The sequence below is a fragment of the Ruditapes philippinarum genome, unplaced genomic scaffold (assembly GCF_026571515.1).
Source record: "Ruditapes philippinarum isolate M1 unplaced genomic scaffold, ASM2657151v2 ctg4788_1_1_1_1, whole genome shotgun sequence".
In the NCBI taxonomy this organism is placed as follows: domain Eukaryota; kingdom Metazoa; phylum Mollusca; class Bivalvia; order Venerida; family Veneridae; genus Ruditapes; species Ruditapes philippinarum.
Genome location: NW_026865120.1, coordinates 9,622 through 32,431, shown reverse-complemented (window position 1 = coordinate 32,431; position 22,810 = coordinate 9,622). Strand labels below are relative to the sequence as shown.

The following is a 22,810-nucleotide window of genomic DNA, read 5'->3' as shown; positions in this document are numbered from 1 at the left end:
GTATATTGATACATGTAACATTTGTCATTATATAAGACGCAAGAAAAAATATTCTTACGATTCTGTTTACGCATGTTAACTATTGTCTATAGCTAAATTAGTCTTTTATCCATTTTTGTTAGACAAATTTTATTTCTCATTTGTAGGGCGACTGGGCACTCTTATGGTTGTCGTTGGAGTAGTGCTTACACTTATTACATTGGATGCTCATACTGTGTTGATGACATGGCTTTGTCAAAAAGGTAGAATATCTTAGCAGATTTTCATGAAATTCATTTTATAGAAATCATAGGAGCTATGTTTTTTTTTACTCGGCTTTGCAATAGTTTTAGTCTAGTTATGTTATATATGATGACCACGTTTCATCATACTTTAAATGACATGATTGCCCTATCAAAGGTATCACAGGTGCTTTTTTGGTCGACATAATAATTGTCCTGCTGGGCTGCCGGTAAACGTGTGTTGGGGATGCGTTCATTGAGCGCCATTCTTCCTTTTCATATTTAATCATTTCACTTCCTACTTCAATTACTTGACTTATGATGACTTTTGAAGTCATATGCCATTTTTACATGATCTTTTCCATTTTCTTTTTGTCCATAATTTTCCTTAGCTGAGACCAGTCCTAGTGTATAATAATTATGTTATAATAGTTATCCGTTTCTCTCATCTATGACACGGATCTGTATCCAAGCTCTTATGTATACCACTTTGAGGTGTCTAGGGCCTTCTATTTTACTATGTTTGCCTTTCTTTGGCGTTTAACTGCGTACTCTATGCAGTGCCTTTCTCTCTGTGTTTATTCTCATATTTATCTTTAACTTATGTTCTTAATTGCTGAGGTCGAGGACTCCCATTCGTCTGTCCTTCAACAGACTGTCGGGCTTTAAATCCCACAGACTATGTTTCATAGTATCATAACAGACAGCTATACATATGACTTATGTATGATAAAATATTTTTCTTAAGTACCCAATCGTTAAGAAATGTTAAATAATTTGTTTTACTAAGGTATCCAATCGTACAGTAAATATCCCCTTTACCCATATATTTGTGATTCCAATTTTAACAAGTGGCTCGATGTTGCCATACGTTGGACAAATGATAGAGTTAGATAATGATTAACAAATATTAATCTAGCGAATTAAGTAGACTACAGAATCTCTAACAGAAATTTATGCATTTCAGGAAAAGTAAAGATATGGCCAGGTGATGACAAAGATACAGACAATGCAGTAAACAAATTGCATAACACTACATCAAAACAACCAGAAAAAGACGTTCATTCAGGAGAGACTGACCTTTGGGACAACTTCAATAGTTACTATAAAGTAGACAGAGGTATTACATCCATGGAGTCGCCTATATATGTAGGTTTTCAGAACGGTGGACTTGCAAACCATTTTTCCAAAGCAAACCGGTCAATACTCATTTCACATTCGCAACAGCGCAACTTCGAACAAGAAATGGACAACTTTTATCCTCCAGAAGAAAAAACCTATCCTAAACAATTATTTCGAAAGAAGCCGTGGAAACCATGACATTATTATCTATATACAACTGTTTAATCTAACAAAATACCTAAATATTGTGTTAATCCATATGTAAATGAAAAAAATCAAATGTCAATGTTATTATCATTTTTAGTTTTGTACGTCAGTGGAGTTCCTTTCATAGCTCACAATATTGGGAAACTTATGTACGTTTTCTTTCTAAATTGAAAGAAATATGTTCACTTCCGGTATATGAATCTATGTTTATGACAAATAATGAATATTGTATCGTTATATCTTAATATATATTTTATATTTTAAATGCTTGATACATTCTAAATAACCTCATTGCTCAATATATGTTTACATCGCTGTTTATATCTTACACTTTTTTTTATAAATAAACCCCTTTTAAGTTGATATATCAAATGATACTGGCATTGAAATAGCAAATTCCAATCCTAGTTTTCTTTGCTTGTTTGTACGGCGCACCATGCCAACACAGTATAGGTCATTTGGCGCCTGAACAGAAAAGGTAATTCTGGCTAACCTCTGGTGTTAATAATTCAAAGCCGCACCAGGGCCCAAAACCACCTCACCTGTTGGAACTAAGAGATGCATAGACTCCAGTTATATGCATTCGGGCTTATTTTGTCGCTTCTTACGATCACGATAAGGGATAAGCGATGGCTGTTAATATTATGTCTCAACTATTGAAGGCAATCCCCACAGGAGGCTCTTTTTCACGTCCACACGCTAGCATTAGTTCATCAATGTCAGCTGCAATGAATGATGTAGATGATAAGAGATACGGTTGAACTTTGCGTCAGCCAACTATTATCACGCTTTTGGTTGTTCGGACTATGCAAACTACCATGTTGCATTATGATATTTATGAACATTATCTTATCCCACCATGTGCGTTATTTATAACATAACAGAGTTTATGAACCTATCGTCATTGAAGTTAACTATTCATGGCAAGGTTAAAGTAACGTCCATGCACCTTAAGTATGCTAGTTCAAGTCTTTGGAGTGATTAAATTATGTCTAATACCTGTGCAAATGTTGCCCTTTTCTATGGATTAAGTTGATTCATTGTGAGAAGTCCTCATTAAATGAAGGACAAACACTGATGTGTCACTATATCTAAATATTGATAATCTGGGGTTTAACCCGACCAAACGAACGAACAAACATGATGTTTTGAATAGAACCGTCCGGTCAACATGTTTATATATTAGAATCTAGACAACTAAATTCATTATCCTTTATAAGTAAAAAAACAACACAATTTTGTAACTAGTGTTTTTTAATAAAATTGTAAAATGATAAAAATACAAAAGACAAAAGGCAATAGAAAAACATAGATTATGCATGAAAAACATTCAGACATGACATAAAGTATCACTGTCAATATTAGATACGTTTAACAAAATGTAAAATGTAAAACAGTCTTGTCTTTGCAGATAAACACTTCTTCAAAAATCATATAAAATACATCAAAAAATGTACTTGTAAATATGAACTGTATACAAAAGGATGTTTTTTATTGAAAGCCCATTGAATTATAGACGTTAGCGAGAGAACCTCGTGCAGTTAACCACGGCGATTGAAGATCGGAATAAAGCCATATGGTTGAGTTTGACGATTAAACGGAGGAATGAAATTTTGTTTCACTGTGGTAGGTTTTGATGCAATTTTCGCGCTGTCTGATTTCACAGTTGTAATATGGTTGAATGCCCATTGTCCGTTGTATGGTTTGATTGTTGGTGGCCTGTATGGTTTTATTATAGATATATCAGCGCAGCCGTAGAACTGTTCTTGCAGGCCACAACCCTTACAGCATTTGTGGGTGATTGGATCGCAGTTGAAATTACTGGCTGTAATGTACAATACATAAGATTATGTTTTGTTTCCATATTTCTTTTAAAGGCACATAATGCCTCAGAAATACATTTTAATTAGAAATGTTTAATAATGTTTTCATAATGCATTAAGTGCACGTAAGATGTTTTACGACTGAAAAAAATTAGCACTGAACATGCAGCTTTGTGCCGTAAAGAAAGCAAAATGAAAACAAAGTAGTATTTTGACTTCCATACTAAATACTTATTGACGGAAAGAGTCGAGATGGTGAGATTGATTTAAACCCTTAACACTTGCAATTTATAGTTTTGAATATAAAGCGGTCATAAACCAAGGCGACAAATTTAGCAAGAAAATGGTGAAAAATTCAATCGGTATGATTGAATCCGTCGCTTTTTTAGTGGTATACTTTGAAATTCGCTACATAGTTCTGTAATTTTTGTTAGATTAACATACTTGACAGAACGTATATTTGAAGATTTATAAAATGCCATTTACATTAACTAGGTAAGAAAATTAGTTCTTCGGAAAACGAATCGATCCAACCAACTCCCCTTCTTTAGTATACAAAGATTTGTATTAGATATGGAATATAATGAGATTATTACTAACCAGCGTTCCATTTCCATTGTAAAACACACTGAGTGCATGTTAGACCAGGTGGTAAAACAAGTGGAATCCTTAATGTGCCTCTTTTTCGCTGGTGTATGTATCTGGTATCGCCACTAGGTGACGCTAGAATAAACTTGTCTAAGCACTGTTGCGTGACAGGTTTATGTACGTCGTTGTTGGGACAAATTCGGAATTCCGACCATCCACCATGTGCAACAGTTATATCTGAAATGAGGAGCACATTTAATGAACTGTCCCAATATTTCTGCGGCATGCTTATTAATAAAGTAAGAGGTCCTGTGAACAAGGCCGCTGACTTCGGATTAGTTCCCCGCTAGCTCTTTAGTTGTGCTATTAATTATTTCATTTGAGAAACTATCAAGCTAGCTTGTTATACGCATGTGCCTGAAAAAAGAATTAGCTTTATACCTAAAGCCATCCTGCCATCAGTACGGCTGGAAAGTCGTGACATGACCTTTATACAGTTTGACTTTTGAATCTAACGAAATTATCTGCAATTAAGACTACTGACCTCCGCTCTGTCTTCTTATTAAATCTACAGTGCTTAATATTATAATAAAGACGATACAGTAACAGTTATATTTATCAACCTATAAATACAATCATACCAAGCTCAACAATTATCTGCGCATTCTCTGTATAAGTGTGTACTATTGTTCCTGTTGCGTATTTCCCGCCAGCCTCGTTTTCACGAGGACCTTGATATGGATCCCCGCAAACACCACAACGACCTTGATTAACTCCCCATTGATTCTGAAATATTAGAGCAAGTGTATTATCAAATGTTAATGTAAGTGTCACACTATGCAAACCTTAACGATATGTTCTCATGAAATTAACTTGAAAGCATAATTGATGTTATTTTGAATAATTCATATAGTAGCCATGTCTATGCGGAAACAAATGGGAAAAACATCAACTGCGTTAATTACTTTTAAACTTGCTACTTTACACTGTAATTGTAGTATTTGATGCTTTATTATTTACATATGATTATTCTTTTTGTTTTAACTAAAGTGATGGAAACTGAGCTAGAACGGTCATTATCGTCAATAACACCGGTTTATAGAGAAATGGCCGATAAATTCAAAGACAGTGTCGCATAACCTTTTTCAAAATAATAAATAAATAAATAGATAAATAACGGCCTGATAAATTGCCTTACCCAGAAACCTCCGCAATTCAATTGATGATCCATAGTATTTACTGGTATTAAGGGGAATCCATGTTTGTGTGCACTAGATCTAGATGGAGGGTCTATAAGCCGTCCATGCCCCGTAACAAAATTGATCAGACTCAATAACACAACAGAAGAAACTATCCACATATTTCCTTGCATTTCTTTCTTTTTCAGTTTTGTAGTTATCTGTAAATGTTCGAAAAGAATGAAAGTAAAGAAAACTTTACAAGAATCTGTCAAAGACACAAGATAATTATAAAGGTTAAGATTTGCTTGTATATTATGGAGTTTGTTTGTTAAAATAACAACCTTCCTTAAAGGCCCATTATGATTTATATTTTTCTCAAAATCTTTTTATTATTTTAATGTATTTCAAAAGTTTCAAGAAAGTTTCTCATTGGCCAGCTACCTGAAGCATCTTTTGCTTCTGTTGCTTTTTAGAAATTATTATTCTTATATATTGAAGTCAAAATACTATTTTGTTTACATTTTTGCTAATTGATGACAAATCTTTTCACATTTATCGATATTTCTGCAGGTTACAAGCATCTAACATACGCTAATATCATTAATTATACCTTATAAAATTCATGTATGCCCTTGCTTAAAAATTCTGTATGTTGTAATTAAGATAGTTACTACACTTTAGTGAAATTATATATATGTATATAATTAAGTTTCTAAACAATTTTCAAACATTGAAATATTTGTACACATTATATTTAATCATCAAAATATATTGCATTCATTTCTTATTGAAATATTTGTGTTAGAAAACAAATTTCTAAATACCACCCTTTATTAACACGAAACGTAAATTCGGTAATATCTTTAATGCTTTTTGGAACTTACAATATTGATACATTTCCATTTGGGCATTATATTTATTATATAAAACCATAAACATTGAGTTACAGGTTCTTTAAGAAGTTAAAGTTTATTCGGTTCTGAGGCATAATATTATTTCCGATGCAACACCGATATTAACAGGATCGAAATTGTCATTTTATTTCTTTACTTAAAAAGAATGAGCAATAAAAATCACCTACCTTATTTCAATGATTGTCCAGTTATCTCTGTATGAAATGTTTGGCAGAGTCAGTTATATATATATATACGAATGTACTTCACGTGCGCACCTTTGTTTGACAGCAAGATTATCGTCTTGTTATTAATTTAAAATTTATCTTTAAAATTTTATTCCGGGTGTATTCCGCCAATTATATTACAGGAAATGTAGAATTGATACTTAAGATGCTGATAACAGAGTGAAGGAGGAAACTGCTCATTTCTATGAAATAAAGACGTTTGTGGTTTATAGATTCAAGAATGAGTCAGAATATAAATGGAAAAAATGAATCCAAAAGCAGTCTAAATTCCTGTATTTCCAAACAGAAATAAAGATTTTTACATCCTTTCTTTATAATTAATTTTAGCTGTAAATATTTAATGTTATATAAAATTATTATCAAAAAGGATGAAATTTTGAAATAGCAAAATGTCAGATCAAATAAAAGAAGAATCAAGGGCATCAAACTTTACTAAAATTCATTTAAAACTTTGTTAACTATGTAAAACATGATTATGTATTCATGTGTAATTGATATTTTTTATGTTTTTATTTTGGCTTCCTTCAAATAACGACCCATTACATCTATTGGTATGAAACCCATTGGTCTCTCTGGTCTAGTAACTCTTTCTTGAAACGGATGTGGTGGAGCACGTGGCGTTGTTTGTGACGCGTAATGTACGATATTTGTGGCACGTTCGATTGATACATCTGAACAACCGTAGAATTGTTCTTGAGGTCCGCAACCGTTACAGCAATTCTTGTGGGTAACAAAATTGCAATTGTTGTTAGAATCTGAAATTTTACAACATATAAAAGTTTGAGAATCACAAATATAGCAAAGTTATGTCGTACATTAGGTAATGCGTAACTCAGCTGGCCTATTTTTCTTTCAACTTAAAAAGTGATTGTTTTGTACCGAAATCAGATCTGTCAGTTGTATAAAATGTAAGGGTGAATCTTTAGATTTCCGATATGTGTCTTTAAATCACTTTTATATACATATGTAAAGGCAAATGAGCGATAATATACCATTAATTCTAACACGCTTCACACTATTCCCCCCTCTCAAATACATAGGACTTAAAAAGAGATTTCTCGTAAATACGTCATATGACGTAAGATACGACGTCAATAAACCAAATAGCGTCATAAAAGTTACTTTTACGCTAAATGTAGTTCAACATATCTTTATCAATTATCTTGTTAAAGCATGACTTTTGTTAAAATGAAAAAAAAAACAACATTTAATTTGTTTTGCATTATAGGATAATGATACTATGATTTTGAAGATATACCTTTGAATAACACATGGCTGTATGGGTTAACCAAAGGACAGGTAAGCCTATAAGAGACGTAGGGGAAATATCCAATATCACCTTATTATCCCGAAAAATTATATACGAAGTTATGTAAGGAGGAACTATCTGTGAGGGTGTCTTTGGGAGTTTTTCATTGAAGCATATATACCGTAAAGGTATAAAAAATCAAAATGGCGTTGGGGATATTTACTTTTCTTTTTTTCTGTCTGCGATTTTCAATTACATGTCTCTGTGTAATCACTGGATTGGTGACTGACTTACATTTGATATCGTACTGGTTAAGATTGATTGAATCGATATATACTTCACCTACCAGTGTTCCATCTCCACTGTAGAACACACTGAGTGCACGTAAGCCCAGATGGAAGCTTTAATTCATATTTGTGGAGACCAATCTCCATGTGCGCATGTTCAAATCTAGTTTGTCCGCCAGGTGTCGCTAGAAGGTATTTATCTAAGCATTGTTGTGTTGCTGCTTTGTGTATGTTATTATTTGGGCATATCCGGAATTCTGACCATCCACCGTGTCCAACCATCAATTCTAAGAAGATAATAAATATGTCTAAATTGTTATTTGTCTTAAAGACTTAACCCATTAACTTTCTTATAAAAAGCTTATTATTTGATAATACAAAACTTTTGAAATGTACAAGGCTTAGAATAATAGATCTATCAAGATATGTTTAAAAAAAAATGTCAAAAGGCTGTTACCTTTTTCGGACCAGTATCAGTTGTTGTGTTAATACATAATTAGTCACTCAAAAAAAAAACTAATTTTATCCCAGTATATATACGTAACTTTGCTAGATACCTAATAGTTGGGCGATTGGAACGAAGGGTATTGAAATATAGGCCTATAGAATTTGGATCCGCGCAAAGAAAATTATCATACTCCCCCCCAGAAGGCAAATCAATGCGGCGTGGCAAGGCGGTTAACATATCGGACTAGTAATCTAAGGATTGCTGACCGCGTGTGTTCAAACCCTGTCAGGGGCAAGTCGTTGTTTCCTTGAACAAGAAACTTTACACTCATTGCTTAGAACTTGTTGGTTCCGGGAAAAGATTTGATAGTGTTTCAATATGCTTATTGCTTCCAACACAATCTAACTAACATAAATTTGTGTAAACCAACGCAAGAATCATTTGATTTGACCATACGTCTTGAACCCGCTACCATCCACACTCCTGTTTATTGTATATCGTACATGTATAATAAATTACCAATTTCTACATCTATGTTCTGCCCTTCCTTGTAATGGCGAACTATTGTCCCTTTAGCGTATTTCCCGCCAGCCTCGTTTTCACGTGGACCCTGGTATGGATCCCCACAAATACCACAGCGTCCTTGATTCAGTTCCCATTGATTCTGTTTGCAAATAATAAGAACAATACCTTTGTGTATTTTATTATCAATATATGCTTAAATTGTATTCAGCATTGAAATACTAACTCTGATCCATTATTCTAAACATAGGGTTGCATTAATTTGTAAAATAAGTTTAAACTTATTTGTTTCTTTTCTTTATGTGTGTATTTTTGAGTAAATAAAGGCACATTTGTCCGCAGAAATAAATACTAATAATTTTCCCTAAAAAGGCAAGCATTGTTTTTATAATGTTATAAGAATGGAACTGAAGCATGATACGCGCTTATCATTTGAACAGAGAAGTCCTTGAAGTGAAATTTATGTCATAAATATGGCAAAATGTAAACGAAGTGGAATTTTTACTTCCATTCAAAATGCTTAATCACTTTAACTTAAATAATTACTTTTATGCCATAGAAGCAAAAGGCGACTGCTATTTGGTCAATACGCCCTATTTGATAAAGAAAACAAAAAATCAAGAGTAAAAGGCTTTTGAAAAATATGAATTTAAGCACTTTTGGGGCTCAAAGGGCCTTTAACGATAACATGACTATAAACTGCCATGACAATATGCTTTACTCGTCATTGTAGTTTAAACTAAGGTCTAAATAATTGCAAAGGACTTAATATAATTTTCCAGTAGATTTATCATAAATTCGAATACTTTATATCAACTACCCAATATCCTCCACAGCTAAGTTGATTATCATTATAGTTATGAGGAGTTGCAAAGCCAAATCGAAAAGCAGTTGACCTCGAAGGCGGTTCCATCAAGCGTCCGTGACCTTTGACAATGGTTGTAGTTGACAACAGGGTTGTTAGGAACATAGATAGTTTGAAGATAGGCTTTCCTCTTAGTGAAAATGCCATTTTTTCTCATTCAGTTTAAGTATCTGCAAATAAATAAATTATACATAATGCATAATACGTAATAAACAGAGAAAAATATCTGGAAACAAAGTTATCCCTCGGAAGCATTAATCACAGCAAAATAACATGAAAATTGCAGACTCGGTTTGATTGAGACTGTACATGAGAGATAATGAAAAAGTGCGTCATCCTCACGTACCCTAGCAGGCGTGAGTGAAAGCCGGTTTCCAAAAGCGGGGCGGTTTACTAATTTAACAGGTAGATCCATCGGGAGAGACTGAAAAACACACATAAACATATTGAAGATATTTGCAAACGTTGATTCTTACTTCAAGTTCTGTTCGTGAAATGCAACATTGGTTGTACTAAAAAGGCCAGAAAGGCGCTATGACGTTTTCTATCTTCAAATTTTCAATACATGATATGGAAGCTGTTATACCAACAGCGCCAGGAACGTGTTCGGCTTTAATGCTGCCCTCACACATAAACCACGACCTTACTGCGACCTGAAAACTAGTAAAATAGCATTTTTCTTTCGAAAATCGTTGGTTTTCTTTCAAATTTCCAAAATTTCTCTCGCAGACGGTCCGGGGCTCTGCAGTCTTGTGTTCAGTACGTTTTCTCTATGTCCTCAATACGACCCTTCTACGTCCATGGCGTTTCCACTGCGACTGTATTGCGTCCCCAAGGCGACCCCACGGCGATCATCGGCGACCCAGCTGCGACTGTGCTATGTTCTCTGCGTCCTTACGGCGACTCTACGACGACTATTGCGTTTGTCCGGCGACTGTCCTGCGACTGTACGACGACCCTACTACGTTCTTGCTACGTCTATAAAAACAATACTTTTTACCAGTAAATTTCATTCTGAGTCTGACCTTCAACGAGTGAAGACGTATATTTAATTAGTATTAAGTTAAATCATCCATATTATTCCAAAGATGAGAGGCGGACGAGGCAAAAGAGCGAGGGTCTCTAAAGTGCTACAAGTTGACCCAGTCGCCGCTTCAGATATGCAGTTTGGTAGTGGTTCACAGTGTGTAGAAATCGCGGCTTCATCCACTGGCGGAGACGCATACAAACAGTCTTCTAGTGGTCCACAGTCTGTTGAAACAGCGGCGTCCTTAGTACGAGTGTACTACGTCTATTGCGTTCTTATTGCGTCCTTACTACGATGCTGCTGCGACTATGGCGACTCCACTGCGATCCCACGGCGACCTAACCAGGACTCAGCAAGAACGCAGAGTTTCTGCGACTGTTTTGTGCATGTTCAAAATAGTCGCCGACGGTCTGCGACCTTGTGCGTCCTTGGGTTCCTCGCTACGACCTCGCTGCGTCCCTGCTGCGTCCATGGCGACTGTGCTGCGTCCTGGGTCGTAGCAAGGTCGCAGTAAGGACGCAGTAAGGTCGCGAGGTATGTGTGAGGGCAGTATAAAGGGAGACACAGACAAAATTTTCATTTCTTTTTTTTTTCATTCATTTTTTTGTAAATGTCCTAAAATTAAATATAAAGGCGGGACTTTAAAAATATCATTTTAGCGTAATTTAAGTACATTAAATCATTTTATTATTTTTGTCATTAATAAGATACAAAATACATTGGACAGCATAAAATTCAGACACATATTTGTTTGAATCTTGATTCAAATTAAACAAAATAACATTAACCGAAAGCATAGAATTTTGAAAGGACGCGATATCATTACTTAACCTACAGAAATTTAAAGTTTAATATTTTCAAAAGGAATGATGACATTTCTTTTTTCTTACAAAATTATATATCAATTTCATGCGCGTTAATTAAAAGAGATTTAGTTTTACATTTATTTATAAAAAAAAATAAAAATGTCTCCCTTCAGACATGAATACAATGTGATTGTAAGAGATTTTGAAATAATTTTAGTATATTTCATCACTTATGATATAAATAACACCTTTAACATTCCTGCTTAAAATATGTTTAGCTATTTCTTAGAATAAATATTGCATTACAATGGGGTTTATAATCACAGATATAAATCATGGAAGAAAATAAAACGTACTAAATGAACTTATGAATAATAAGGATGTTAATAAATTAAATACATTGTAAACAGTTGATAGTACATTGTGTACATTTTATAGACACACATGTTATCGTACTGTTACCAAGATATTCCGGTATTTAAGACGGCACAATTCACTTTCCGCTATGACCTCATATACATAAACCCGGATGGAAAATAGCTAATGTATTTCAACACTTTGACAGCCATTTACAAATGTTTGAGTCCGCTGTATAGACAGACAAGAAGATAACATTCTCTTAAATGTCGGTAAACAGTTCATCAAGTTCAAAGGTATTACAGATAAGTCATCCTAAATATGTCCACTCTATGTAATAGAAAGAGCACCGAAACACGAGGCTATCTGAGTTGTACGAGGGGGCGTATAAATCAGATTGCCGAGTGTTTTGGTGTTCTTTCTCTTTGGTATCATAGTCAAACATAACAACACGTTCCCTGTTGTCACAATATAAATCCCCAGAAAAAAGTAACCAATGAACGAGCATCTGAATATGATATTTCTGCCGCTTTCCCTTTCTCTGTCGTCACAATAAGTAAAGCCCAGGCAAAATGAGCCAATCAATGCTCTGGAGTGCTGGTAAATAATACATCCATTCCAGTTAACGCAGTGTGCATGTATATGTATGCGATTTAACTCTGACACGTTTTCAACAGAAAGGTCCCCAAACTATGATACAATTAACCTTTAGTCCGCTGGCGGCAATAGACATACAAGTGTGACCAGTACAGACCAAGATCAGCCGGCACTCATAGTTTACACCGTTCACTATTATTCAATCAATACTAATTTTGAATTTCTCTAAAATGATTAATGCTATTTTTTGTCCAGATTAAAAGAAAACAATTTAGCTTTGTTAGTATTAATAATGCAAGCAGTTAAAACATACCCCTTACAGGCAGTACATCTAAAATTGATCTATACATGTAGATAGAAAAAGTGGTTTATAATTTATGTTTTTACTAGTCAACAAGTAATGTCAAATATAAAGAAGGAAAAGAAAATGAAACGAAAAAGACAGAAATCAAATTTACTAACGTCAGTATTTGTATTGGTCACATATAACGTTACGTTTCGTTGTGTATGCCTCGCGGATAAAAAATAATTTAAAAAAGGTTACAAAGTTAGAAAAAAGATATTAAGTTGTAACAAATATGTGATGATGAAAGTTTGAGCAAAACTAAACACACTCCTGAGTATAAACAATTGATACGTGGCCTTGGCTCGAAAAGAACTCTCTCCACTGATCCCTATATTTTGAAAAAATATTTTAATATGAATCAAGTTATACTAATATGTTATTTACGCATTATAAAGGAAAGGCTCAAAAACGTTTTAGATTTTTGAAGATATTACGCCTCCAGTTATATAACTATATTCAATTATAAAAAAATACCTCATTGATTTAATTAATCCACATGAACTTAACAAAAGTCGGCTTGTACGTTTAAGTTACAAACTTGTAATAGATATAGAAATATATTTAAAAATGTCAATAAATAGTTTAAACAATGCTAATAATTTATAGTCAAACATATGGACAATCGTTATATAATCTCACGCAAGTTGCGACATTACAAAAAATGCTTCTTACAGATAAGATAAATATGAAAATCTTTATATAAATTTAATGTCGTTCCTTCTAAAGAGTTCATTTCATAATAATGTCATAAATGATGCTAAATGTATAACGTAGAATTCAGTTATATGTATTTTTCTATATCTTAATATAGGCTCTCCGTTGAGGCGCCATATTCACTGTAATGAAAAGTTTTATTAAAATGTGTAAAAGTAAATCCATAATCATTGCTAATTTAAAAGCCGATTATAACGAAGTAGAAAATGTCCCTATATATTGACCGAGAGTCAGCTGGCCAAAAATAGCATACTCTTCACATTTTTTTTAGTTGAAGCCATGAAAACAATAAAGATTCGACAACTGCTTGAATGTAAAAAAACGTTTTCATTGCTTCAAGATTGTGTGCGTAACTCTACCTGAGGTCTAATCTGAAGTATAAATGATTTACAATGAGCAACCAATCCGACTCGCAGCTTTAGATATTGACGCACACCTGTAACTGTTGGCTATAACACAGTTGTATCAATACAACACAGACGTTATACACTTTCCCGCCATCTGTCTTTAATAAAAGACATGATATTATTACTAAGCTATGAGTGTAAAGTTTTTTTGTTGAAAAAAAAAAACATTTGCTTACCCCTGACGGGATTTGAACCCACCAGGCAAGCAACCCTTGAATTATAGGCCGACGCGCAAATCACTCGGCCCTGTTGCCACAGATAAACTGCTAAAAGAGTATCTCGAAAAAAGTAAAATGAAAATAATTGCTTTAAAAATACATCTTAAGAAACTCTCTGGATCTAAACTTAAGGTTTAGCTTTTTTCTCTGTGAATGTGTCTGTATGAATCACAATACCTTTTTATAATGTTTGATAAATTTTGAAAATCATACTAAAGCGACAAAACACGTTTAAGTATAAACACGAGCTTCTCTCAGACGGTTAGCAAACTTGCTTGTAATGTTTGCGTTTAAAATTACAAAATATGCCTAAAATAACACAATGAATGCTTATTTCAAAGGCGAGTAGCATAAATATTTACAGCTCAAAGAGAAAAAGAACTAGATAGACCTATCTTACTTCCGTGATAAAAAGAGGGACGGAATTAGATACCGTTTGAACAGTTTTGATATAATGGAGTACACGCTAACTCTTTCTGATGTTTCAACTTCCTTGTACCGCAAATTAAAATATCTGTATTGTCAAAGGTCAAATTAGTGAACTTTTAATGTAAAAATTGGTGATCTCTTATCTAGTGTTTCAAAACAATAAACACACACGCGCACGCATTCACTCACGCGCACTATAAATTGTCTATACAGAGGTACTCGTCTATTTAGAATTTAGCTGAGAAAAAGTCAAATATTATAGCTTAACAAAGATTAGTAAATAAATAGAATTATCATTTTTTTCATTATTATCTAGAACATGCAATGTTAATTGTGAGACGAACCTTAAAAGACGTCAGTATGGGCGTCGCCATTTTGAAATGGGCGTCACGTCAGGTTACAATGTAAGTCACCGGGAAAAAAATATAACATTAACATTTTATGCATACATGTATTATAGATTTTTTGAGAGAAAAAAGAAAACATGCATACAGATCTGATATTGACTCCAGGGTTAATATAACAATAATTTACTTTTTTATAGATAAGTTTGCTATAATATTTTATAAATTATACAAATTTTGTGGGACAAGCTATGGCTATTATCCTCTGTGAGGTTAGTATATAGCATATATATAAGCCTTGAAAGAAAATGAAAAGAAAATCTGGAACAAAAAAACATCAAATTTAGTCAAGTCAATGAATGTGTGTGTTGTTTTACAATAAAGCAGCTGTTCAGTTACCTTTCCATATTCAGGAACGTCTTTCAATTTCTCCAAATATTTTCTAAAGATCGGTTCAAGATTGCAGGCGCCATTCCCTGATTTGTTGTATGTTTATCATTCTATAGTCTTTTCTTCGATATTTTTCGAATATTTCGTAAATATTTCATCCAAAAATAAAACTGACATCAACAAAATCATAACTTTGTGCTCACATATTAAAACAGTAACAGAAACATATCTTAAACATTATCTAATAAGGTTTGAACAAGAGTGTGATATCAAACGATTAACAACAAAATGTTTTAACATAGTTTGAATTTCAAGCAAGCATTTCCTTGCTTTATACATAAGTTTACTTTACCCTTATGCAAACCTTTCTTAAAAAGGGTAACCAATGTCAACGAAAAGCAACATGAGGGTCCTGAAAGAAGTTCTGTCATTACATTTGGATTTCTGTATCGCTCTTTACCCAAACACATCCTGTCACGATTTTAACAAGCCCATTAGGATGATAAAATGTGTTAATTTAGTACCTTTGTGATGAAAAGCCTAGAGAACCTTTTGGATTTTTCAAGAAAGCATTTTCTTGAGACTTGTGAATTAAAAAATGTTATAGAGATAAATGCACGATGTTAATACGGGGATCATTTAGTATAAAACAAAGGCCAAAACAACTGTCATTACTCCTCACCATCCTTTGCAAGGACGATCCTTGTTGTAAATTAAATATTATTTCACTTTATTGAAATTTAATTAATGTGTACTTTTATTGCCCGAATGCAATATGACGAAACGAACAATAATTATTGTGAGGATCATTTTAACTAGAATAAGATATTTAATTTATCATCGTTTCACTCCATATCTAACTTCTTCTCTTTGGCTCAAAATATGGACACACGTTTAGTCAGTCAACTTTTAATAGTAAGAAATACATGTATATCACACTTTAACTAGTTAGAAATATATCACGACGTTGCAGCCATTGTATCGTTTCAGGGATCCATGGGCCCATTTTATTCATTGATCTTTTTTTCCGCGGTAATCATTAAACGAAAACTTTTAGAGTTTCCACACGATATGTCAGAATTGTTTGCACACTTTCATCGGATATGTCAGTACAACTGGCTGTTACCTTTTTCCGACAAAACAGCACATCTGTCCCGTCAACAAATTCTTTAGGAGCAATGTTGGCCTTGGTAACAGAGGTATAAGGCCTGTCAGGATGGTTATTATCTACAACAAAAAATACCCTGTTTAAGAACACTTAACCTATCTATAAACAGTTTGTATTGAAATGCCATCACGTCTTCAGTTTGAATTAGAATGCCATCACGTATTCAGGTATCCTGATATTCGTCAAATGTCTGCTTCGGAATCGTATAGTGTAGCAAGACAACTTTGACATTTAATATACATACGAATTAAGACATTATGACCATTTTATTAAAATTATGACAAGTTAACCGAGCAGTGCATATTATTATTGCAGATATTTCAATTGCAAAAAACAAAGTGATTTATAATTAGATACTGGTTACACCAATCAAACGTAGTGAAGCATTCTGATTATAAGGCTGCGTTTTGTTTTTGTTATTTTATTTTATATTTGTTTTGTTGCAGCGTTTGTCGCGCTTCTTAATTAAAGAAGACACAACACCTATGCTTATTAATAGTTTATTTAGAAACACTGATATCCTTCATTATTCCTTCATGATTACTTTAAGACATTGTGTATGTTGTTACAAGTACAGGTACCGTCGGCTATATAACTGGAAGTTGTATCATAGTTTGGGGACCTTGTGTTCAAATTGTGTCAGAGATAAATTGTATACACATTATATGCAGTGAGTTAACTGGAGTGCATGTATTAGTTACCTGCACTCTAGTTATCACATTGTCTGTTGGAAATGAAATAGAGCATGCACATTGGTTGGCTTATATTTTTTTCTGGGATTTAAGTATTTTGACGACAGAGAAAGGGATCGATATTCAGATGCTCGTTCATTGGTTACGTTTTTCAGGGGTTTTATATTGTGACGACTGGGAATGTGTTTTTGTTTTTGTCTATGATAAAAAAAGGAAATACCATCAAAACACTCGACAATATGATTTATACTCGAGAAGCAACATCAGATAGCCTTGTGTTTCGATGCTCTTTCTATTAAACAATTGACAAAATCAATCTTACTAATAGAAAACAAGTTTTTAAATAAACTTAAAAAACTACAAATATACCATCCAAAAGTCAGTGTAGAAAAAAGCTTTTATTGTAAATATATTACATTTTTCGCATGTTATAAAAAAGCTAACATTAGACAAAATGTTGAAAGAAATACAAATGTACATGTAGAAACAAAGAGCAAAGGTTTATTTACAATACAAGTTGTCAAATAATACATGGAAATAAAACTGTACAATGAAATGTCCCTTCCAAAACTCTATTACGTTGTTGACCAATTACATTCATGTGCACATTTCCTATGTAAACATAACTTTGCCTCACTATAACGATCTAAATGTCCATCATTTCAGATGCCATGTCTCTTCCGTCAAATCCCAAGCAAACATGCAAAATCAGTGACTGATTTGAACTGTTTTCAAACTTTTCCCCTCAAAACAACACGTTCAATTCCATAGAACAAGAAATAGAAATCGCTTGCTGACGGCTTAAGGGAAATTGTTTCCAATAGGAATGAAACCGACAGGTTCATTAGGAAGATTTGTCGTTTTCGTTGTTGACGAAGTTTCACCGCTTGATGTCTTTATTATTGCGACATCTGCGCAGCCGTAGAATTGCTCCTGTGGTCCACAACCTTTGCAACATTCTTTGGTAACTGTGTCACAGTTATAATCATGGGCTAAATAAGATATGTTACAGTTTTATTATCTATTTAATAAGTAAACTGTCAATAGTTTAAAGCATTTCAGTATCTTAACATTTTCTAATAGTCAGATAGCTGGAATAAGCATTCGGTTGCTTTACAGCCTGAACTGTTTGCTTAAAAGGAATTTGACATGACAGAACTTGAAATATTTTTTTGAGATTATTGTTCCATTAGATGTATGTCTAGCTCAAAGACTTGTTTGCTATGTTTCAGATTATTTGATAACAATATTTTCTAGAATAATTATTGTAACTATTGTAACTGTGGAAAATGACCAAAAAATCATCCTTTTAACCTATGTCACTAAAATCAGGCTAAGAATACCATGAATTACGATTAAAAAAATTTCAACATATATGTAAATTATCCTTTACATATATTTCTTTTAAAAGGCTTAGGTGATCTATGTAAGAAATTCAAATTTTATGTTTTTAGGTTTTTGGTCCTCCGACACTTTATTCTTGTAATATATAGTAGCGACATGATGAACGTTTGTCACTTTAAGATACACAAAATATATATTTTAAACTACTACTCGAATAAATTATATAAAATCATATGATAAATACATGATATTTGAATTGTTTACATACCAGTATTCCATTTCCATTGTAGAACACATTGCGAGCAAGTTAGACCTTTTGGAAGCACGAGAGGGATTGTAATATTAGCTGCTTCACGTTGATGAATATATCTGGTTTCTCCGCTAGGTGTCGCCAGTAGATATCGATCAAAACACTCTTGTGTGACAGCTTTATGAATGTTGTTGTTAGGACAAATTCTAAACTCGGACCATCCGCCATGAGGGGCAGTTATGTCTGTAAGATAATACGCTTTTACTAGGAACTCAGCAGAATGAAATAAGTTGAATATTATATTTGAATTAATTGTTTATAAATTTAGTGTATCAATATTGTTGAGATTGTAAAATTATTCGGAATTCCGTTACAATAAATCGTGATTGTAATAAGAATGCATTGTATCAACGTCATTGCTGTAATGTAAATATACAGGAATGCTCTTACGCAAGTTATAGGATAAATGATAAACGTTTTTCAAGCTCATATTTACCTATCCTCTATTAACATTAAAATCGATATAGTTCCTACATTCGCATTCTGTTCCGTTCAAGAGATGCATATACTTTTTTCTGCAATTGATAATGTCATACTGCATGAATAAGACAGTCACTTACCAATTACAACATTTATCTGCGTACCCTCTTTATATGTATGAACAATTGTTCCTGTAGCGTATACCCCACCTGCTTCGTTTTTACGTGGACCCTGGTACGGGTCACCGCATACACCACAACGACCATGATTTACCTGCCACTGATTCTTAAAAGAACCCAAACCGAATGTTTTAACCATGTTAGTAATATATCTTTATTCGGAATAAAATGAACATAGATATGAGTACAAGTATAAAATGTAACTGCTGAGGCTGGATAACATTCCGTTTGGCTGTAAGATGTGTAATAATACATGCCCTGCCTGAAGAATAGATTATATGTATTATGATCGGTAGGAATATTACTTTTTGTGTATTTAAAACATATGAATAAGACGACATATTTTTAATTTATATGTTACTGCTTACTTGAAGCAGTCAAATTATCACCCTAAAAGTAAAAAAAAAAGAAACAAAAAAGAAAAAAAAACGAAAAAAAACCTACTTCAAAACGAAATGTATCTCCAGTAAACAAATAAATAAATATATGAAGATTTATGTTAGCGTAGATCTTAAACAATGTGATTTTAAATTTTACCGTGATAAACTGCATGCTACATAATTTCAAGATGTGTAAATACTAGTAAGAACCATGCCAATAAACGTTGTACAAATAACATCTCATTTTATGTAAATATTTGTTTTTTCCTCAAATTTAACGAATAAATGGTTGGTATAATAAATGATATGATATTGATAATGCTTTGTAACGGTAGTTTGACCGGTAACTTACCCAGACTCCTCCGCAATTTAGTTGCTTGTCCAGAAGAAAATTAGGTGGTGTATTGAAGCCAAATCTAAATGCAGATGACCTGGATGGCGGATCTATCAGCCGACCATGTCCATTGACTATCGTTACCAAGCCCAATAGGAAGAATGCTTTTGTGACAGCCATGATCTGAAAAGAATAAAAACATATTCACACTCTTGAAAAATTATCCTTTAATTACTCAACAAGATTAAAATCTCCATTTAAAACTCAAACTATATCGTCTGATTCGCAGTTTAATGAAATAATAACAGAAAATTCATTCGAACTTACCTGTTGACAGTTTATGACTTGCAGGGTGAATAACAAACCGGTCATACCTTTCCATTTATATACAGCCGAACCATCCTTTCATCTTTATGATTTCCCTAACATGGCAAAAAAACTAACTTTTTTCCCTGTAATTTAAATCCGGGATTTTTAATCATCCAATCAAATGAAGATAATAATGTTGATAGGAAAAAGAGATGCTGATAACGCAAATAACAGTCTCCTTTTTCTTGTCTCCGAAAACAGAAATAGGTCAAAACGCAATAATGAGTAATGATTGTCATGTCCTAGATATTGAAACTTAATTTAAAGTACAAGCCGAAAACCGTACAACCTGACGTGAAACGTTGGAATTTCTGTGAAATGAATTCTGTGCTATTTTATATTTTGATGTTAAAAATCTCCCTTAAAGGCCTATTATGTCACAGGAATGATTTTTGTTTATTTCTTTATAAATCTTATTTTTGGTGTCCTGTTATAGTTTCCAAAAAAGTGATTCATTGGCCAATTACATGAGCCATCTTTAATTTCTTTTGCTTTTTTGGCAATAAGTACATTTATAGTGATTTTATTATTTGTATGTAAGTCAAAATAGTATTTTGTTCACATTTTACTACTTTTATGACATATAATTTTACATTGCATGTATTTCCTTCAGGTAATAAGCATCTAAAGCTATCATTTAAACTTTATAAAACCGATATCTTTTCCTTTCAAATAAATAAAAAATTTAGTCATTTCTTAGGAATTACAGGCCCCTAAAATTTTATTAATATTCAAGTATTAATTTTTTGTAGAAACTTTGACATTGATGCAATACTGGTTTATGCAATATCTTTCCTTCTATCAAAAGATGGGTACGATGAATATAGACGCGGAAGCTTTCTTTGCTACTTTCAAATGATAAGATGCTGATTTAGAAGTTAGACAGCTAGTGTTACTAGATGCGGGATGTTTCCCAAAATATTTTACGACGCAATTACATTTTTAAATTGCTTAATAATATATGGGGGGATTTTTAATCATTTTTGGGATACACTTAATTAAATTTTAAAAAACAAATTTTAAATTCTTGGGGGTAGTCGTCAGTTTGAAGGTTTAAAAGGGAGGGCTGGATAATGGGTTAGGTCCCGGGTTCAAAAGCTTTTTAAACCTCAAAAAATTGACTCAAAATTAGTATAATGGGCATTTTGGGTCGTTTTGGGCTAAACATTTATACACCGGGGGTAAGAAATTAACATTTTCGGAAAAAATTAAAAATTGTAACCCTACGTGTCAGTTAAAACTTTGTACCCTAGAAAAGCCGTTTGGGCGGTTTAAAAACCCCGGGGAAAAGGGGGACCAAAAAGGGTTTTGGAAATTTGCGTTAGACTATTGAAAAAAAACAACAAAAAAACAAAGTTTTAGGTAAAAGGAAAAAATTAATAAACCCCGAGGGAAATTTAAAAATTTATTTTGCCCCTTTATTTTGTAACTTGAATTTTCCCTTTTAAAATAAAAACAAAAATAAAATTGAAGGGAAAATTTTTTACGAAAAACGAATCGTCCTATTATGATAAATAATCCTTAAAAAAAATTTTTACGCTTTTGGGGGTTCTTTTTAGGGTTATGTTAATGGGCCCAAAAGTTTTTAGACTCAATACAAATGTTTCCGCCCAGGGCCCTCCCATTTTTTGTCATTGGGGATTCTTTTTAACCCTTTATTTAGAAACCATTGGGGAAAATTTAAATAATTCCCCTGAAATTTTCCCCTGGGGAATTTATTTTTTGACGCCCTAATCCCCCCCAAACGAATATTCAGGCCCCCTGTTTAATTAAGCAGGGGGAACTTTTTCCCGGAGAAAAGTCAAAGAAAGATACAGTAAAAAGGTGTTGCGTCCCAATGCAGAAATTGGAAAGGCCCCCGCAAAAAAGGCGCGCAAAAAATCCCTTTTCAACGGGAAAATTTAAAATTTTGGGATTACTTTTATTTTGTGATTGGGGAGGGTTTTGTAAACTTTAATTTGCAAAATTTTATATTTTTAATTTTATGCCTGGTTAATGAAAGGGCCAAATTTTAAATAAAATAGCTTTCACAAAAGGGTCCTTGGAAAGGAAAGTAATTCCCCAAATTAAAAAGACTTTTTAAAATTTTGTAAGTAAACATGCCCAATTTGGAACGGTTCTTTTTGTGCCCCATCAGGAAAAAAATTTGTAAAGGAAAAAAGAAAATAAAAATTATGTACATTTTTTTTTTTTCCCACAAAAATTTTTCTCATTTCCCTCCAAATTCAACAGCTTTATGGAAAGTAAAAAAAAAACAATATTTAAATAAGTTAAAAAAAAAACCTTTCACCCCGGATTTTTTTTTCAAAAATGGGGGGGTTACCC

At 33.1% G+C, this 22,810-nt stretch overlaps 4 protein-coding genes across 4 annotated transcripts; 1 reads left to right on the top strand and 3 right to left on the bottom strand.

Annotated features, from left to right (window-relative positions):
- Nucleotides 1–152: 152 nt before the first annotated feature.
- Nucleotides 153–1,818, top strand: LOC132727920 (uncharacterized). Its single transcript, XM_060713513.1, has 2 exons — nt 153–242; nt 1,189–1,818. Exons 1-2 carry the CDS (start codon nt 164–166, stop codon nt 1,539–1,541), a joined length of 432 nt encoding a protein of 143 aa, XP_060569496.1. The 5' UTR covers nt 153–163; the 3' UTR covers nt 1,542–1,818.
- A 968-nt stretch (nt 1,819–2,786) lies between these two features.
- On the bottom strand, nt 2,787–6,368 carry LOC132727913 (uncharacterized). Its single transcript, XM_060713508.1, has 5 exons — nt 6,224–6,368; nt 5,160–5,360; nt 4,603–4,747; nt 3,974–4,198; nt 2,787–3,375 (listed from the first exon to the last, which is right to left on the bottom strand). Exons 2-5 carry the CDS (start codon nt 5,331–5,333, stop codon nt 3,092–3,094), a joined length of 828 nt encoding a protein of 275 aa, XP_060569491.1. The 5' UTR covers nt 5,334–5,360; nt 6,224–6,368; the 3' UTR covers nt 2,787–3,091.
- A 330-nt stretch (nt 6,369–6,698) lies between these two features.
- On the bottom strand, nt 6,699–13,418 carry LOC132727914 (uncharacterized). Its single transcript, XM_060713509.1, has 5 exons — nt 13,262–13,418; nt 9,610–9,824; nt 8,787–8,931; nt 7,879–8,106; nt 6,699–7,038 (listed from the first exon to the last, which is right to left on the bottom strand). The coding sequence occupies exons 2-5, from the start codon at nt 9,799–9,801 to the stop codon at nt 6,785–6,787; spliced, it is 819 nt and encodes a 272-aa protein (XP_060569492.1). The 5' UTR covers nt 9,802–9,824; nt 13,262–13,418; the 3' UTR covers nt 6,699–6,784.
- Nucleotides 13,419–17,534: 4,116 nt separating this feature from the next.
- On the bottom strand, nt 17,535–20,571 carry LOC132727917 (uncharacterized). The gene is made up of 5 exons (XM_060713512.1): nt 20,444–20,571; nt 20,135–20,299; nt 19,364–19,508; nt 18,762–19,055; nt 17,535–18,141 (listed from the first exon to the last, which is right to left on the bottom strand). Exons 1-5 carry the CDS (start codon nt 20,486–20,488, stop codon nt 17,951–17,953), a joined length of 840 nt encoding a protein of 279 aa, XP_060569495.1. The 5' UTR covers nt 20,489–20,571; the 3' UTR covers nt 17,535–17,950.
- Nucleotides 20,572–22,810: the final 2,239 nt, after the last annotated feature.

Bases quoted from the DNA above. Each gene is read 5' to 3' on its own strand.
- LOC132727913 (XM_060713508.1), bottom strand. From the start codon at position 5,333: ATGCAAGGAAATATGTGGATAGTTTCTTCTGTTGTGTTATTGAGTCTG. The intron at 4,199-4,602 runs GTATGATTGTAT...TCCTCATTTCAG, and splicing joins GCAGATAATTGTTGAGCTTG to ATATAACTGTTGCACATGGT. The intron at 3,376-3,973 runs GTTAGTAATAAT...TGTACATTACAG, and splicing joins ACAATGGAAATGGAACGCTG to CCAGTAATTTCAACTGCGAT.
- LOC132727920 (XM_060713513.1), top strand. From the start codon at position 164: ATGGTTGTCGTTGGAGTAGTGCTTACACTTATTACATTGGATGCTCAT. The intron at 243-1,188 runs GTAGAATATCTT...TATGCATTTCAG, and splicing joins GACATGGCTTTGTCAAAAAG to GAAAAGTAAAGATATGGCCA.
- LOC132727914 (XM_060713509.1), bottom strand. From the start codon at position 9,801: ATGGCATTTTCACTAAGAGGAAAGCCTATCTTCAAACTATCTATGTTC. The intron at 8,107-8,786 runs GTAATTTATTAT...TTATCTTCTTAG, and splicing joins GAACATAGATGTAGAAATTG to AATTGATGGTTGGACACGGT. The intron at 7,039-7,878 runs GTAGGTGAAGTA...GTAAAATTTCAG, and splicing joins ACAGTGGAGATGGAACACTG to ATTCTAACAACAATTGCAAT.
- LOC132727917 (XM_060713512.1), bottom strand. From the start codon at position 20,488: ATGACCGGTTTGTTATTCACCCTGCAAGTCATAAACTGTCAACAG. The intron at 19,509-20,134 runs GTAAGTTACCGG...GGTTCTTTTAAG, and splicing joins TAAATTGCGGAGGAGTCTGG to AATCAGTGGCAGGTAAATCA. The intron at 18,142-18,761 runs GTATGTAAACAA...TATCTTATTTAG, and splicing joins ACAATGGAAATGGAATACTG to CCCATGATTATAACTGTGAC.